The 15,106-nt window shown below is 41.1% G+C and overlaps 1 protein-coding gene across 2 annotated transcripts in view; it reads left to right on the top strand.

Moving 5' to 3' along the window:
- The window catches only part of mapk8ip1a (mitogen-activated protein kinase 8 interacting protein 1a), a 43,102-nt gene extending 30,081 nt beyond the window's left edge, over positions 1 to 13,021 (top strand). For both annotated transcript variants that reach the window (XM_023806145.2, XM_023806151.2), the window contains exons 5-12: positions 916 to 1,806; positions 5,703 to 5,778; positions 7,538 to 7,710; positions 7,888 to 7,991; positions 8,102 to 8,206; positions 9,339 to 9,409; positions 9,609 to 9,707; positions 9,973 to 13,021. In XM_023806145.2, coding sequence (XP_023661913.1) covers positions 916 to 1,806; positions 5,703 to 5,778; positions 7,538 to 7,710; positions 7,888 to 7,991; positions 8,102 to 8,206; positions 9,339 to 9,409; positions 9,609 to 9,707; positions 9,973 to 10,045 — 1,592 coding nt within the window. In that variant the 3' untranslated portion in view covers positions 10,046 to 13,021. The remainder of the gene's footprint in view (positions 1 to 915; positions 1,807 to 5,702; positions 5,779 to 7,537; positions 7,711 to 7,887; positions 7,992 to 8,101; positions 8,207 to 9,338; positions 9,410 to 9,608; positions 9,708 to 9,972) is intronic.
- The last annotated feature ends 2,085 nt before the right edge of the window (positions 13,022 to 15,106 follow it).

Consider the following 15,106-nt stretch of genomic DNA (forward strand, 5'->3'; position numbering starts at 1 on the left):
TGTTTGAGTAGGAATTGGAGTTCCTCTCCCCGTTCTGACTCTGACAGGATGGGACACATTTGCATTCTTCATATACTCAGTGGAAAAGCCAGCACTGTTTGTATGAAAATCCCTCAGCTGATGTTGCTTTGGAGGAATGTTCATGAGGAAGAAAAATTGCTGTGTCAGTACTGATTCTTAGCTCTGTGACAACCCAGGCAGCCAGCCAGGGTAGCTGAGTGTCAGGTGGTGAGTTTGTGGAGAATATAATTTGCCCACATCTTGTGAAAGTGAGCATTGCCGGTATGACGTGTTGAACCAGGCATTCCTACTCTTTATTCCACGTCTGAGGTAAGGTGTTAGCTGTCGCTGCTAAAATGGATTTTTGTTGTTGCAATTAATATAAGCCATACTAATGCAGAATGTGCAGCAGAAACCAGGTGACAGATTTAAAAAGTTTAGTGCTGTTAAATTCTGCAAGGTATATAGTGTTTTTTTATGTTAAATATCCTAGTATTATCCCATCAGGATTCTGACTTTTGACTGAATCCTGGAGGTATTAATGCTAGTGTATATGTAATAAATAACATGAAAGCAAAGAAATACCTTTTTTTGTTTTGCTGATGATTCAGTGAATTCTCAGATACTGTAAGGCTTTTGTAATTTTGCTTTTTCTCTGTAACTACTGAAGCTATCCTCTAGAAAATGCTAAAGAAATCATGGCGTATTACGTATTAGTAAGACTCACCGGACCACTGGACTGCAGAAGTAGAAAGATGGATGGATGGATGGATGGATGGAGGGATGGAATAAACTCCATGTTTATTATACAAGTGAAGCTGCTATCCTCAATGCATGTGAAGGATATTGTTCGTCCAAAGCCTTCCCTCATTTCCAGGCCATAACTGTTACTGGTGCTGCATTTGTCTTTCACAGGAGACCTGACTCCCACACACGACCATATATGCCTGAGTGAGAAGGAGAAGGTTCAGCACAGCAGCGGCCACACCAAAGACAAAGGCACCTCCACGGACGGCCCATGCCAGAGGAGCTTGTCCACCCAGAGCAGCGGGGGCACCTATTCCAAGGTACCAGACAGGCCCCCCCCACAGCCGCCTGTGCAGGGTGGCAAGGTCAGCGGGGTGGGGGAGGCCCACCGCGAGCGTATCCGCTACCACACGGATGTGTGCCTGGAGCCCACTGAGGAGATCTACCTGACCCCGGTGCAGAAGAACTCTGACCCCATTGAGCAGGACAGGACCTTCCTGTCTCAGCCCAGTGAGAGTAACCGCATGTCTGTCAGCTCAGACGCCGAGGGCCCCCCGCCATACCAGCCCCTCCCTGACCGAACCAACCCCTCAATTAGTGAGGAGGATGAAGTATACCAGCCAGCCACCTCCACCGTAACTGTCCTGGACGTTTCCGCACGGCGGCCGGGGCACAGGAGGCCCGTTGAGGCTCAGGATGACACCTTTCTAGGGGCCGAGGCAGGTGCAGCACGGACTTCCATCAGCTCAGAGGCCAGTGGGCTCTCTTACGACTCGGTGAAGTACACGCTGGTGGTGGATGAGCATGCGCAGCTGGAGCTGGTCAGCCTAAGGCAGTGCTACCAGAGCTACAGCGACGACAGCGACTCGGCCACCGTCTACGACAACTGTGTCTCCTCGCCCTATGAGTCGGCCGTCGGTGAGGAGTATGAGGAGGAGGAGACGAGCAGCCTGCGGCGAGACGCCACTTGCTTGTCTGAGGATTCCACTCCTGAGGCTGACCTGCCGTTCTCCCGCAAGTTCCTCAATGTCTTCATGAATGGGCGATCACGCTCTTCCAGTAAGTCTGACCATCAACGGGGGTATGGGCAGGGCTGGATTGGCCACCTGCCATACCGGGCATTTTCCTGGTGGGCCAATGAGTATGTGCCCCCCCAGCTCAGCAGAATGTACTGTGAGGGACCCCAAAGTCCAGGGCCGATTTTTAATCCCACTCCAGCCCTGACTGCAGGATGATCAAGAAAGGAGTGATGTGACAAAAAGTGCAATCTGTTTGATTACTTAAATTTAGCTGTTATGTGTCTCACAGGAGTTATTTGTTCTTATTTAAAGAAGGAAATGGTTTGTGTTATACAATTAATTTAGTATTTTACTGTCTGACACAGATTATGCCAAAAACAACAGAATGGTCATTTTACCCTGCACTGGAACAGATGTTCTACAGGATGGATGGATGGATGGATGGTTTAACACTAAATGGACAGATCTTTATAGTAATATTCCCATAATTTATAGTATTTATATTTATAGTATTAGTTTAGTATTTATATTTATAGCAATATTCCCATAGTATTCCCATAATAGAACAGGATTTATAGGAAGGGCCCCCACAGCTCAGATATGTGGAACTTATCCTTTTCCATAAAGACTAGGCATAATTAAGTGCCCCAAAATGGCCCAGCTCCCAACCTCATAGCTCCTCTTGGTTCCAGAGGTGAGGCTGGAGATTGGAGGATTTGGGGCTGCTAGGTGTCAAGCATTTCTGCTAGAAACTAATCCTGAGAAATGAAAGGGCTGTTAGTACACAGACCTCACTGACAGATAGAGTCAGTGGTTCCCATCTGTGGTGCCGTTTTGCTGTAGCACTCAATATGTTTTTTTTTTTGTTTTTTTTTAACAGTGATAACTTAATTTTGCATTTTGAAAGTAAAGTCACTATTTAGTGTTCATATTAATACGATCAATTTATTCGTTTATTAAATTAATTGGGGGCACAAAGATTTCAAACAAGATTCCCATTTGCATATGGTACCTTTTATTTACATAAAATTTGACTGTCCAGTGTTATTAACAGCCAAACTAACCAAGTAAATTAAAAATGTTAAAGATTTTCCTCAAGAATGGGATGTAGACAACTCCCTGAACAGTATCCAATAGGGTGTATAGATTTCCTGTTTACACTAATACAGAAGCCCCTTTGTCCTGGTCTGCACAGTACTGAGCTAGAGAACCACCATTCTGTCACAGTCTTAAGGTCTAAAGCAGGGCTGCCCTACCCTGCCTCCGGAGACCAACCGCCCTGCAGAGCTTAGATGTAGCTCTAATTTAACATGCCTGGCCCATCAGTCGTATCTCAGTATTAGAGCCAGCTATGTTGCAGTTAACCTCAGTATTAGAGCCAGCTATGTTGCAGCTAACCTCAGTATTAGAGCCAGCTATGTTGCAGCTAACCTCAGTATTAGAGCCAGCTATGTTGCAGCTAACCCATGCTGTATATTGCATGGTCGGCCCTTCATTTGATAAAATGCTTTTCATAAAATGGCGGTCTTAGTGAGGATTGATAGTTTGATCACTGAAGGTGTATGTTTCCAGTTACCCAGACACACAGTGAGGAAAATCAGATTGACAATGAGATTCTGAAATGGCAGATTATTGTAATTAAATTCTTTAGTCATTAGGATCTGATGTTTAGGAACACGATGAGGGTGAAAACTCTGACAGAAAAGGAAACTATAGATGTGCTTTCCTGCTATGATGGTATTCTGGCTTTTGTTGTGTGGTTTCCAATGTAATGGACAGGAAAGCAGTAATGTAAATCTGTGTAATGTACTCATCAAAATACAAGGCAACTTCATAAAAAATTATTATAAAGATACGCACTTGGAGAAGTATGCATATATTGGTTATTACCATGCACTGTATTTAGAATTAGATAACCATAAGCCTAATTTCTGCCATAAAACTGGTTCAAACTTTGTCTGAACAAGTGTCAGGTCTAGTTAATTATGACCATAAAATCTGTGGTATTCGCTCACCCTCCAACTTCTGGCTTTTTGGTCACGTTTTCTTTAGGCAAGAAAACAAATAACTAAAATGTTAAATTTAATTAGATTGAAAATTAATTCAAGAGCTTGAAATAGCAAATGAAGAGCACAAAAAAGTAAATTGTGCACATTTTAAGGATTATATGAGTTTGATTTTAACACTTCATGGGAATCTCAAACTAAATTTTGTGCACAATTTGGTACATCATGCCCATAAAAAAACTGTCCATGGCCTTTTCATTAGTGTGTCTGTTACAGTTCATATAATTATGTGATGAAAAATGTTTGTCATATTGCAAATGAAAAATATGTATAAATATTTAGTCATATAAAAAATATGAATAATATAAATGGCATTAAGACTAAGACAAAGAAATAAAAGTTACCCCCCCCCCCCCCAATTGGTGGGGGAAGATTCTGCTAAGTGGGATGTGCAGTGAATGAATAGGTGTAGTTTCAAGAATTACATGTCACAACAAGGACTCAAGAACATTTGAGTAAATATACATTTACTGGCTTTCACATTTCCAGTTGATCCATCCAGTACTTCTCGAAATTGTACAGGTTGGTGAGCGTGTGAGGAGTATGGATCAGATGTTGTGCTGATAATCCCACTTTCTAGTGAACTCATAGTTCCTGTATAGCATGTACAAAAGACAGAGTTAGAGGGTGACCCCTGCCCAGTGTGTGCTGGACTTTTCCCATCAATCACTTTATCTTCCTGGTCTCCATACCCTCTGAACCTGCTGGCAGTTGGAGAGGATGCCCATTAAATTCTTTCACCTGTATGTTAAGATACATAGTTTATTGCAGACGAGCGTTAAATGCCAGTGCTGACATAATGATTTATGTTCATTGACCTTCTGGATTTAAGGGCCTTGCTCAAGGGCCCAATAGTGAAATCACTCTGCCAGCAAAAGGATTTGAGCCAGTGACCTTCTGATCAGTCGTACACCACTGAGCCATACACCGTGAGACCTTTGTTTGCATATAGTTTTATTATGGAAAGATTAAGTATTATGTATCATGTTAAAGATGCGCTAGATATTACATATCATGTATCAGGGTGGAGCGTACCTTGGTGGGTGAGGGTTCTATGTCCATGTCCAGAAGGTCATAGGTTTGTGACCAGCAGAGTAATCGTGTTGCTGCTGCGTCCGTGAATAAGGCCCTTACCCCCAGCTATTCTCAAGACCTACACCCTAGTTACCTGATAAGGCATCTAGCTGCGGCAGATTTCCAACACTTGGAGCGACAAATGTCTGCATGAGATTTTAAATTAGGAGTTTTGCTGGTGGGGGGGGGGGGTGGGGGGACTCCAGGAGGACGATGAGCAGGTTACCGGGCGCATCACAACACGGGATGTGTGCATAAATCTCTTTGTGAGCCTGAGTCACCTTGGAGAGCCCCCACCTTCCCAGAGCCTGTGCTGCTTAACATGCTTTTTCACCCCCTCCACTGCGGAACATGTGCTGCCTAGAGGGTGCAGAGATGGGCTCTAATTACGTGTGAATTACTCTGACATGGATGCGTGTGTATTTTCTTCTTTGTGTGGGTACACAGCACGAGGAAGGCAAACCATTTATTATAAAGAAATGCATAAAAATACACTTTTTAAACTGTGCCAGGTTCCTAATGCTAATAATTCAGAGTAGAATGGTTTTAAAATATATTTGCAAATGTTCATTATTAATCTGTGATGCTCCAAACTGGTCCGTGCTCTCACTTCCTCAGTGTAGGTCCTGATTTTGTTGCAGACCAATTTTGCATGGATTTTAGAAATGCAGTTTCCTTAACTGTGATGGTAGATGTGGACCGAGGGTGTGGTGCTGTCACTGCTCTGCCTTGGTTTTGCCTGTGACGATGATGTGTCTGTGATGTGCACACAGTCTCTCTACACCCTTCCCCCCAGGTGCAGAGTCCTTTGGGTTGTTCTCTTGTTTCATCAATGGGGAGGAGAGGGACCAGAGTCATAGAGCAGTATTCAGGTGAGTCCATTCCAAAGATCCCAGATGTTGAATATGGGGAATATCGACGGGCCTCGTCAGCACTTTGTCCAGCACAACACATATCAAGTATCATACACTGTACTCTCCAATGCCAAAATCCAGCAAAAACTGCTTCGTAATAGGCTTGTATTTCCTTTCCCATAAGTACTTTCTGTCAAACATGAAAAAAAACACAAGAGATTTAGCTTGAACCCAATCTAATATGCTTCCCTGGCTCTTGGCCTTTGCATTTCCAGGAAGTGGAACCAATAAATCTCTATCTGTGATGGCAGCAATGGGTGAGGCTCAGGTGAGAGAGTAAGATTCCACAGCTGCAGGCTGTGAGCACTGAGCTACACAATCCGCTTCTGTGCCGTGAACTAAGGATGAGGTAAAAACAGGGTCATAAGTTACGGTGATAATCAAAGGACCTTGGCATTACATCTTAAAATGTCAACACATCAGTTCCAGTTCAGAACTCCATCTTGTTTTTAAAACACAAAAGTTTAATGATTGAAGTTCTATTGAATAGACAGTTTTTAGCTCACCAAGGCTTGCTATTGTGATTTGGCCAACATGTTCAGGCCATGTCCCCGTGCACTCTGTCACAAGAAGACTACAGGGTTCCTGCACAGTATGGAGAAGCATGGAATTTGATTTTTTTTTCTGGTGCTTTCCAAGTCTGGATTAGTATAGAAAAAGGAAAGAAAGTATTATAGAAATATTTCCAGACTATTACAACATGTATACTAAACAAATCATATGAATGTACTTATTAATGTTTTTGATGAAATCACTGATGTGAGCTGGTTGTCCGTGCCAGAATGTAGATAGAGTGCACATTGAAGAGCAGCATCCCCAACAAAGGACTAGGGGTCGGTCTATGGGGCGCACGCTTGAATAATTTCCAGCAAGACAGACTGATGTAGACTACCTTGTAATTTACAATGCTTACTGTGGGGAAATGCAAGTTCTTATCCTTTTTGCTTACCCAAATATTGTAACTGGTTGGCTAAGGATTCCAAATGTTAACAGAATGCAAAATGCAGAGCATGTGTAAAGTTCGACATTTGGAACCTGAGTGGGTTCTTACCACGTAGCAGGCAGAAACATTGACATTTAGTCACAGCCAGTGGAAGATCTTGGCAAGTGTAAGATGGACATTTGGCCAGGGAGGGATCTTCAGGGGCGAGGGGGGAGACTTAGCAAATCGCTGGTGCCAACCACCACCTAGCCCTGACAACCACGCGGAAGAGTCTGGAAAAATATGGAATTTTAGAAAGCAAATGTGTGGGGACCCTGGGATTAAAACAGAGACTTATCTGATATTAACACAGATACTTAATCTGGTCTTGGTGTTTTACTAGGTTATGGAACCACCCAGTGGATCTGAGAAGAATCCAATCACATGTGACTTTAATCTTTCTGAGTTTCAGAGCAGTGAGGAATTTTAGGGGAAAAAAAACAATGTCAGGTATGATTTAGTGCTCTGACAATACCTATATTTGCAGTAGGTAAGGATTATGCCAGCCATTTTTGTTTTCTACTTGTCTTCTAATAGAACCCCATTAACAATTATACAATTAAAAGCCAAAAGCTCATCAGGCAGATTACACACAAGATCTGCTTTGTGTGCTAATGGTCCAATCCCAGCTCAGCTCCAGCGGAGCGTCCTCCCTGGAAATGATGGTCGGACTATGAGGACCTGACCTTCCCACCCCTGTCTGACCCCCCCCGACCTGCTCACTGTGGGCCTCAGGTTTGTCCCACGCCATGGCGATGAGCTGGAGCTGGAAGTTGACGACCCGCTGCTGGTGGAAGTGCAGGCGGAGGACTACTGGTACGAGGGCTACAACATGCGCACCGGGGCCCGCGGCATCTTCCCGGCCTACTATGCCATCGAGGTTGCCAAGGAACCCGAGAGCCTGAAAGGTGAGGCTGCCATGACAACCGGTCATCATTCCCAGAAATGTGTTTCTTTTTGGAGAAATTCTGTGTGTTTTATGTAGATTTTCAGAGATGCCTGCTGTGAATATCAGTACACATACTGATAATAATGTGTAACATTTTGCCACAGATGAGCTTTCTAATCTGAGGTTTGTCCTACAGAGCAAAGCAGTGACTGGGTGGACAAATTCAGGGTGAAGTTTCTGGGCTCCGTCCAGGTGCCATACCACAAAGGGAACGACATCCTCTGTGCTGCTATGCAGAAGGTACTGTGGGGTCATGGGAGACACACGGGGAGCAGGAGAAGGGGGATGTGAGGGCTTACTGGTGTTAATACGAGGTGTTGTAAGACTAACGTGTTTGCACCCTGTTCCAGATTGCCACCAACAGAAGAATGACAGTGCAGTTCAATCCACCCTCATCCTGCATACTGGAGATCAACATAAAAGGAGTGAAAATCGTGGTGCAGAATGACTACAGAGTATGTCACCACGCTGTAATAGTTTCATGTAACCTTTTATACTACTGTTTTTTATGAAGGTGTTGTACTTGACATTAATGTTTGACAATATATAGCTAAATTTAATTTGATTTAAGATATAGTATATTCTAATGCAACAGATCAGTTCTTACTCTTTGAATTAGCTTCACTTCAAAATTGACTAAAATCGCATAATGTCTAAAAATCATCTTTTGACCAGCTCACATAAGGTTGCTTACATTAAGCTCGACACATCAAGGAAGGTGGATGCTGCCCTCATGTGGACAGTGAAATACAATATATCCTGTGATGTAATAGTTCAGTTGCGTAATGTTCACTGAGTGGCAATTCGTATGTTCTGAACAGCCTAGGGTTTTTATCTTATTTGCGAGGTGATTTTGCCCGGTCACAGACCCTGAATGGTGTGCTGTAGACATCTTGGGAGAAGAATGAGTGTTGTGTGGTGCATCTGAGAACGTTGCGTGATGGAGACAGGCCTGAGCACCTGCTAGCATTACTCACCACTACATTGCAGACTTCCTTGGCAGGTTCTGTCAGTGGTTGTGTGCAGGCTTTTGGAGCCCAGTGCCCATGGGGCTTTGCACACTTTAGGGTCGGGCTTTTCAGCCACTTTTAAACCAGGGACCCCCTTGTGAAAAGAAATCAGAGCTTTGGGCCCCCACCACTAATGTGTGACCACTTCAGTAACTAAGCACTAAGCACCGGAGGCAGACATTGTGCTGATCACAGAGTATTTTTTGTTCGGACCCGGGGGGGTGGGGGGTGAGAGAGACCGAGCGGCATCCCCCCCTACGTATTTTTTCAGTGCAGGGGGGTCACAGAGCCCAGATTGAAACCCTGTTTTTAGGGTATTATAAAAATGTATGAATGTATGTGGAATTTATAGAAGCACTGGGGTATTGTGGGAAAGAGCACAGTTCAATATCTGTAAAATAAAATGGAGAACTATTGTAGAAATGTACACACATACCTAAATAACGATTCTCTTTGGGAAAGCAAATAATGAACTTGAAGTTGTTTGCAGTGTGATAAGCATCTGTGGAGTTATGGGTCGTACGTGAGACTGCCTTGTATTTAGTGTGCAAGAACCATATTTTCTGTGTTTTCCCAGGAGAATAAATGCAGTCACTTCTTTCAGCTTAAGAACATGTCCTTCTGTGGATATCATCCAAAGAACAATAAGTGAGTCGATATTTCAATTTCAAAGAATCTTAATCATTTTATACTTAATAGTCATGTTACATACCCATATGAAAAACATTTTCACACGTGATCCTTTCAAATCTTCCCTTGCACGCTTTTTCCATGGGGCCGTTGTGTGACACTGGGTGTGGTTTAGAATTTTGCAGGGAGTGAAAGATAAAACCTGTGTTACTTCCAGGTATTTCGGCTTCATCACAAAGCACCCAGCAGATCAAAGGTTTGCCTGTCATGTGTTTGTGTCTGAGCACTCCACCAAGCCTCTGGCAGAATCCGTGGGGTGAGTACGGCTTCTCTATTTTTTGCTGTATTAGAATTTATTTGCATATATTCTGATGCTAAATTGTGTTTGTTATTTACTTTCTAAAGAAATAAATTAATCTTGATCTGTACGTGCATCGCTTGTGGACTCATTGACGTCCATGGTGTTTAACGTAACAAATTCAGCCACCGATAGCTGGACATGTACTTACTCAGTGTTACTAGTTTCATTGTCATCAAATTAGCTGTTTCATTACTGGTCTCACTTTTTCTCTCCTGAGCAGGAGAGCTTTCCAGCAGTTCTACAAGGAGTATGTGGAATACACGTGCCCAACAGAAGACATCTACCTGGAGTAGCCTGCCCTTGGTGCTCTCTAGAGCCTTGTACATCATTGTGTATCATAACTTGTTGCATGATGAATCCAAAAGAGGAAAATCTACATTTAAAAAAGGGAATGAGGCATCTGCTTTCTGGCCAAAACATTTTCTTAGATTCAAAGCTAAATTGGGCCCACTGCTCATTATTAACACATGGCCCAATTCTTATAAACATCTCAAAGGGAACAAGCACAACACTCAAAGGACCACTGTAGTATTTCCCTCTGTTGAGTGGATCTGGAATAGATTGGTGTATCCATACATATACATACACACACACATATGCACACGGGTTTGTAATTATATATTTGTGGGGATTCACCATTCATTTCACAAGATAACCTTAACCCCTACCCAGCCTCTAACCTTAACCATAACTAACCAAACAAAGTAGAGACTAGTTTTTTGACTGCATTCACAGATCTTTGTGGGGACCTGAAAAATGTTCCTCACAATGTCAAAATAACAGGTTTTTATTACATTGTGGGGAACATTTGGTCCCCACAACGTAATATAAACGTAATACACACACACACACACACACATACATACATACGTGTTCTTGCATCAAAGTGCTGATATACAAAGAAAATGCTAGAAGCCACAGATCAGATGTCTGATGAAAGGTCATGGGCCATTTTTCTGAAGGTTTTCTTCCTTTTTTTTATAAATTGTAATGACATCAGATTAGCAGGCATTTTCTTGGTGACCCATATTTGCACATGGATAAAGACCAAACATGTGACAGTTTGTTTGATTTTCGAGCTTGTGATTCTCCTGTACTGAATGTACGTTGGTTCCTGCCATTTTTTATTTGAGTTTAGAGGAACTGGGGGGTATTTTAAGGATGCACTGGAAAACTTGATAACCTGTTTAAAATGGAGGTTTCAATTCTATTGCTGTCATTCAACAGAGTGAGAAGACTCGCTGGTTAATTAGTAGCTATGTTTAAAGCCAACCATTTAAAAATGAAAGTAAGGGTTCTATATAATTTTTTACAGCAAGCCTTTCATTTGGATATGTGGTCATTCAAATTAAATCTAGATATGTCCTGCTCCAGTTGTGGAAATAGGGAACTGTGTCAGATGTGAATGATTCATCCAGGTCAGTGACCGTACTACCTGGAATAAAGTGACTTAAAGTGGGATCCCACCACTGATGTATTACCACTTTAGTGGAAGGATATGAAGTATCCACTGTTTTATTTTGATAATAACCCACAGATAATGAATAATGTAGTGTGTGGGTAGACATTCACACTATTTCCCAGCATCCACAGGAAGGGCTACTCTGTTCAAAGTTTTTGCCAAACTGTAAAACAGGTTTTAGGACATATTTATTGGTGATTTAATGAACATGTTTGTTTTAGGGAAAATTGGGTTGTTTCACCCTGAAACTGTAGGCAAAGTACCTAACAACCCACCCAAAATAGATATAAAAATTTATGTGAAATAAAGCTATTTTTAAATGTGAAACTAGGGAAAATCCCAACTGTTTAACAGAGGATGTGATTTTGTCTGGGAAGCAGAGAGATTATAGGAGTCCTGGTATTTTCAGATATTCACAATTTGTGCCTATTATTTAAGGTTATTATCATTCCATAACACGAGGTTACATGAGGTGCCCATGAGGCCAATTAATGTCCTCCTTATCTATCACACTGCTGGTCACACTCTTCTGAACAGCTGAAAGCTGTCTGCATGTGAAATTCTCCAGCTTGTAGATCAGATTTAACATAAGTTCAAAGGAAGAAAAGGAGTCTAATGCAATATATCATTCTTATGAATTTCAGATATCATTGCAGAGAGTAAATTTTAAACCAGGAATGTTCTGCAGACATTTCTTTAATTATATAGTAGTTTAAACGTTCCACAGAGCGTATCAGAATATGGACAAAACTATGAATGAATGGCAGATCGCATTTATACAATACTGAATGGGTTCTTTAAGAATGGGATGAGACATACTCTATGCTTAAAATCTCGTAACCTTTCACATGGACAGATGAACAGCTATGCTGACATTAGCTCAGTAATACATCAGTCAGACAGCCATGATGTTGGAGTCTGTTCACCTTTGAAACATTGTTCACTCCAGACATACCTGAAAAACTTGGCTCATAACATGCCAGTACATCCCTGTCAGATTTTCCATGCAGTTCAGCTGTAGTCCCTGGTCCTGCTAGCATTGCAAATATTAGTTCTGCATTGCCAAAACCAGGGAATGGAGATATACTCAATAGAAGAAATTCTTATAGGAAATGATATCTTGACCTGTGTTTAATGACGGGGTCCGATAAACAAAATAGAAATTATTCTGGATCACCAGATGCAAATGAGCCCAAGAGCAGTCTTATTGTCAGACCTATTTTGTATTTATTGAACCTTTGTTTTTAATGCTTTTTTAATATGGTGGCTAATCTTGTTGGGACACTGAAATAAGTAAGTACCATTGTACACAAGAAGCTGTCTGAGCAAGTGTTTAAGATTCTCACTGTGGAAAGGTCCCTCACTCCATGGTTTATTTTATTTTACATCTTATGATATGCAAACTGAGCTGTCATTGCAAACCAATAGAAGCTATCATTTTACTGGATGTCCTGCTGGAAGTTTTTGCATATTTATCACATAAACAAGCCTTGAATTGTGTGTGAATAAAGGTGAAGACGATGTCCTAATATGTAATGAGAGCATAATGCTTCCATGATTCATTTTTGAGTAAAACAGACTAATGTCAGAAACTTTGTGCATTACATTATTTTCAAAATCTTAACATTAACATATGAAGAAATGGTAAAGAATTAAAAAGGTGTAAAGATATGGCATATAAGACATATACTATATATTGTAATTACAGTGTTACACTGTACCAATTCATACTGTAGTATTTGAAATTCTTATTTTTTGGTTTTTGAAGTGTGAATTTTATTCTTTATTTAAAGGTTTCAAAGCAGCATCATGTGTGCCCTGTCATTATTAATAACAAAGTGTGTGTTCCATAATGTGGTTCTGCTCCTGGATATTTGTTTGATATACAGCCATGGAAAAAATTAAGAGACCACTCTATATTTTTAAACAAAGCTGCATTTTTAAATCCTGGTTTAATTGTGATTCTGCTGGCAGAAGACTATACTGAGCAGCAGGTTGCTTCCAGGTTCAAAATTTCTAAGATGGAACACAAGAAGAAGGTGAAGCAGGAGGCACTGGGAATGACCATGAACCAGCCAGGTAAAGGACGGAAGGGAATTTCTAATGCCAGAGACGACTGTAAACCTTTGCGGAAACATTAAGTCCAGATGTGAAGTGCACTGCTAGGAGAATTCATATCAGTCTCCTACAAGCAGGAATAAAGTCATATAAAAAATGGATGAACCCTTTCATTAATGAGAAACGGGAAATAACCATGCGGTTTGCTATTCACAGATGCACACCCATAAATTGAGAATTGAGTGAAACAAAAAAATGTCCTATGGTCTCTATGGCTGATATATACAGTATATACTGTATATATACTGTATACACACACACACGCACACATACACACACACGCATTCATATAGGCTCACGTGTAAATTTCTAGTGTTTCTGAAAGGTAGGTATAGCCTCCGGAAAGTGCAGAAGCACAGTGTAGACATTCTGTTATCTAACAGCAGAACCCCCCCAACAACTTTCGAAGGTGTGCTGTTAGTGGTCTGCACCCTAACCTAACTATACACATTTAAAACATGTATACAATGCATAATGCGATGTTTTAGTTAAAACAAATACTAAATTGTGTTTCTTTCTAGTACAGAATAGAAGCAGATGTGGAGAAGTGTTTCAGCTGTGGACATAAATATGTGAATATTTATATATGAAGGAGTGAGAGGAGTAAGCCAAGTGTGTAGTCACCGTGGTATAAGCAGGTAAATGCAATGCAAGAAGTGCATTGTACGCTTTTCAAATGAATGTCTGTGAAGACAAAGAACTGTAAATATATATTCAGCCATTGCTTTATTCATTTATCTTTATGTACCTCCTGCTATTCAGATGTGTTATTATTTTAAGCCGGATTTGCGTACCATCTAGATTAGGCAGGTTACACAGGACTGTAAAGTATGACTGGACACAAGTGCATTGCACAGGGTTGTCAACTTTGGTTAGCTGGCTAGAGCGAGATTTTCAATTCTGCATACATATGCACATGCATTTACATGCATGTGAAAGTTTTATTACCTTATAAATAATCTGTAGGGTTTACAAATTGCCCCGATGCTTTTCATGTGGCTAATTTTAGGTTCATAATGGAATAATATATATTTGCCGTAAGATTTCTTGCGTGGGTGTTAGAGTCTGAAGGCGCGAGTGTCACGCCAGATGCCTGATACTTGGCAACCCTGCATTACATCAATAAATCATTTTGGTATTTAATCACTGACCACAGGTTCTGTTCCTCAGCCTGAAGCACTGCTGTGTTCTAAGTGACTTGAAGCAATTTCTTCGCTTTCATTGATTTTATTACGTAACATTACTTGGAATTAAAGATTATAATTCTGCATTGATTTTCTACTGTGATTTGCCTGGCCAGCACTGCATGTGTGGTTATAGAAAATTAATCAACACCCTTCAGAATCGAGAATTCAACAGTATTGTGATATGGAATATTTAGATGCTCTGTGTCCATCTTATCCCTTTCATTTCTTTTATGATATTTGCATAGCTACCATTAAATTGCAAGAATGATCTCTAATGATAGCCTACATTTTTATTCAAAAGCGACTTGCTAGAGAGTCAGATAATACCTCAGAAATGGTGCATAAATATAACATGCAAACCAGTTTTACCGTGGCACCATTATGTATACTTAATTTAATGGTTTGGGTTCTGGCTGTGGCCTAGATGAAGTAACACTAACACTCAAAATGACACTGAAGCTGAATTGGTCTTGTGTTCTCCTTCTGTTCATCCGGGTGTTTTTTATAACTTTGAAATTACTCCTACCGCTGATGTACTTCTGGTAAAGGATTTATGTAACAAATTCTTGCTGTCTAACACAAAATTC

Source organism: Paramormyrops kingsleyae, chromosome 11 (genome assembly GCF_048594095.1).
Source record: "Paramormyrops kingsleyae isolate MSU_618 chromosome 11, PKINGS_0.4, whole genome shotgun sequence".
Taxonomy (NCBI): domain Eukaryota; kingdom Metazoa; phylum Chordata; class Actinopteri; order Osteoglossiformes; family Mormyridae; genus Paramormyrops; species Paramormyrops kingsleyae.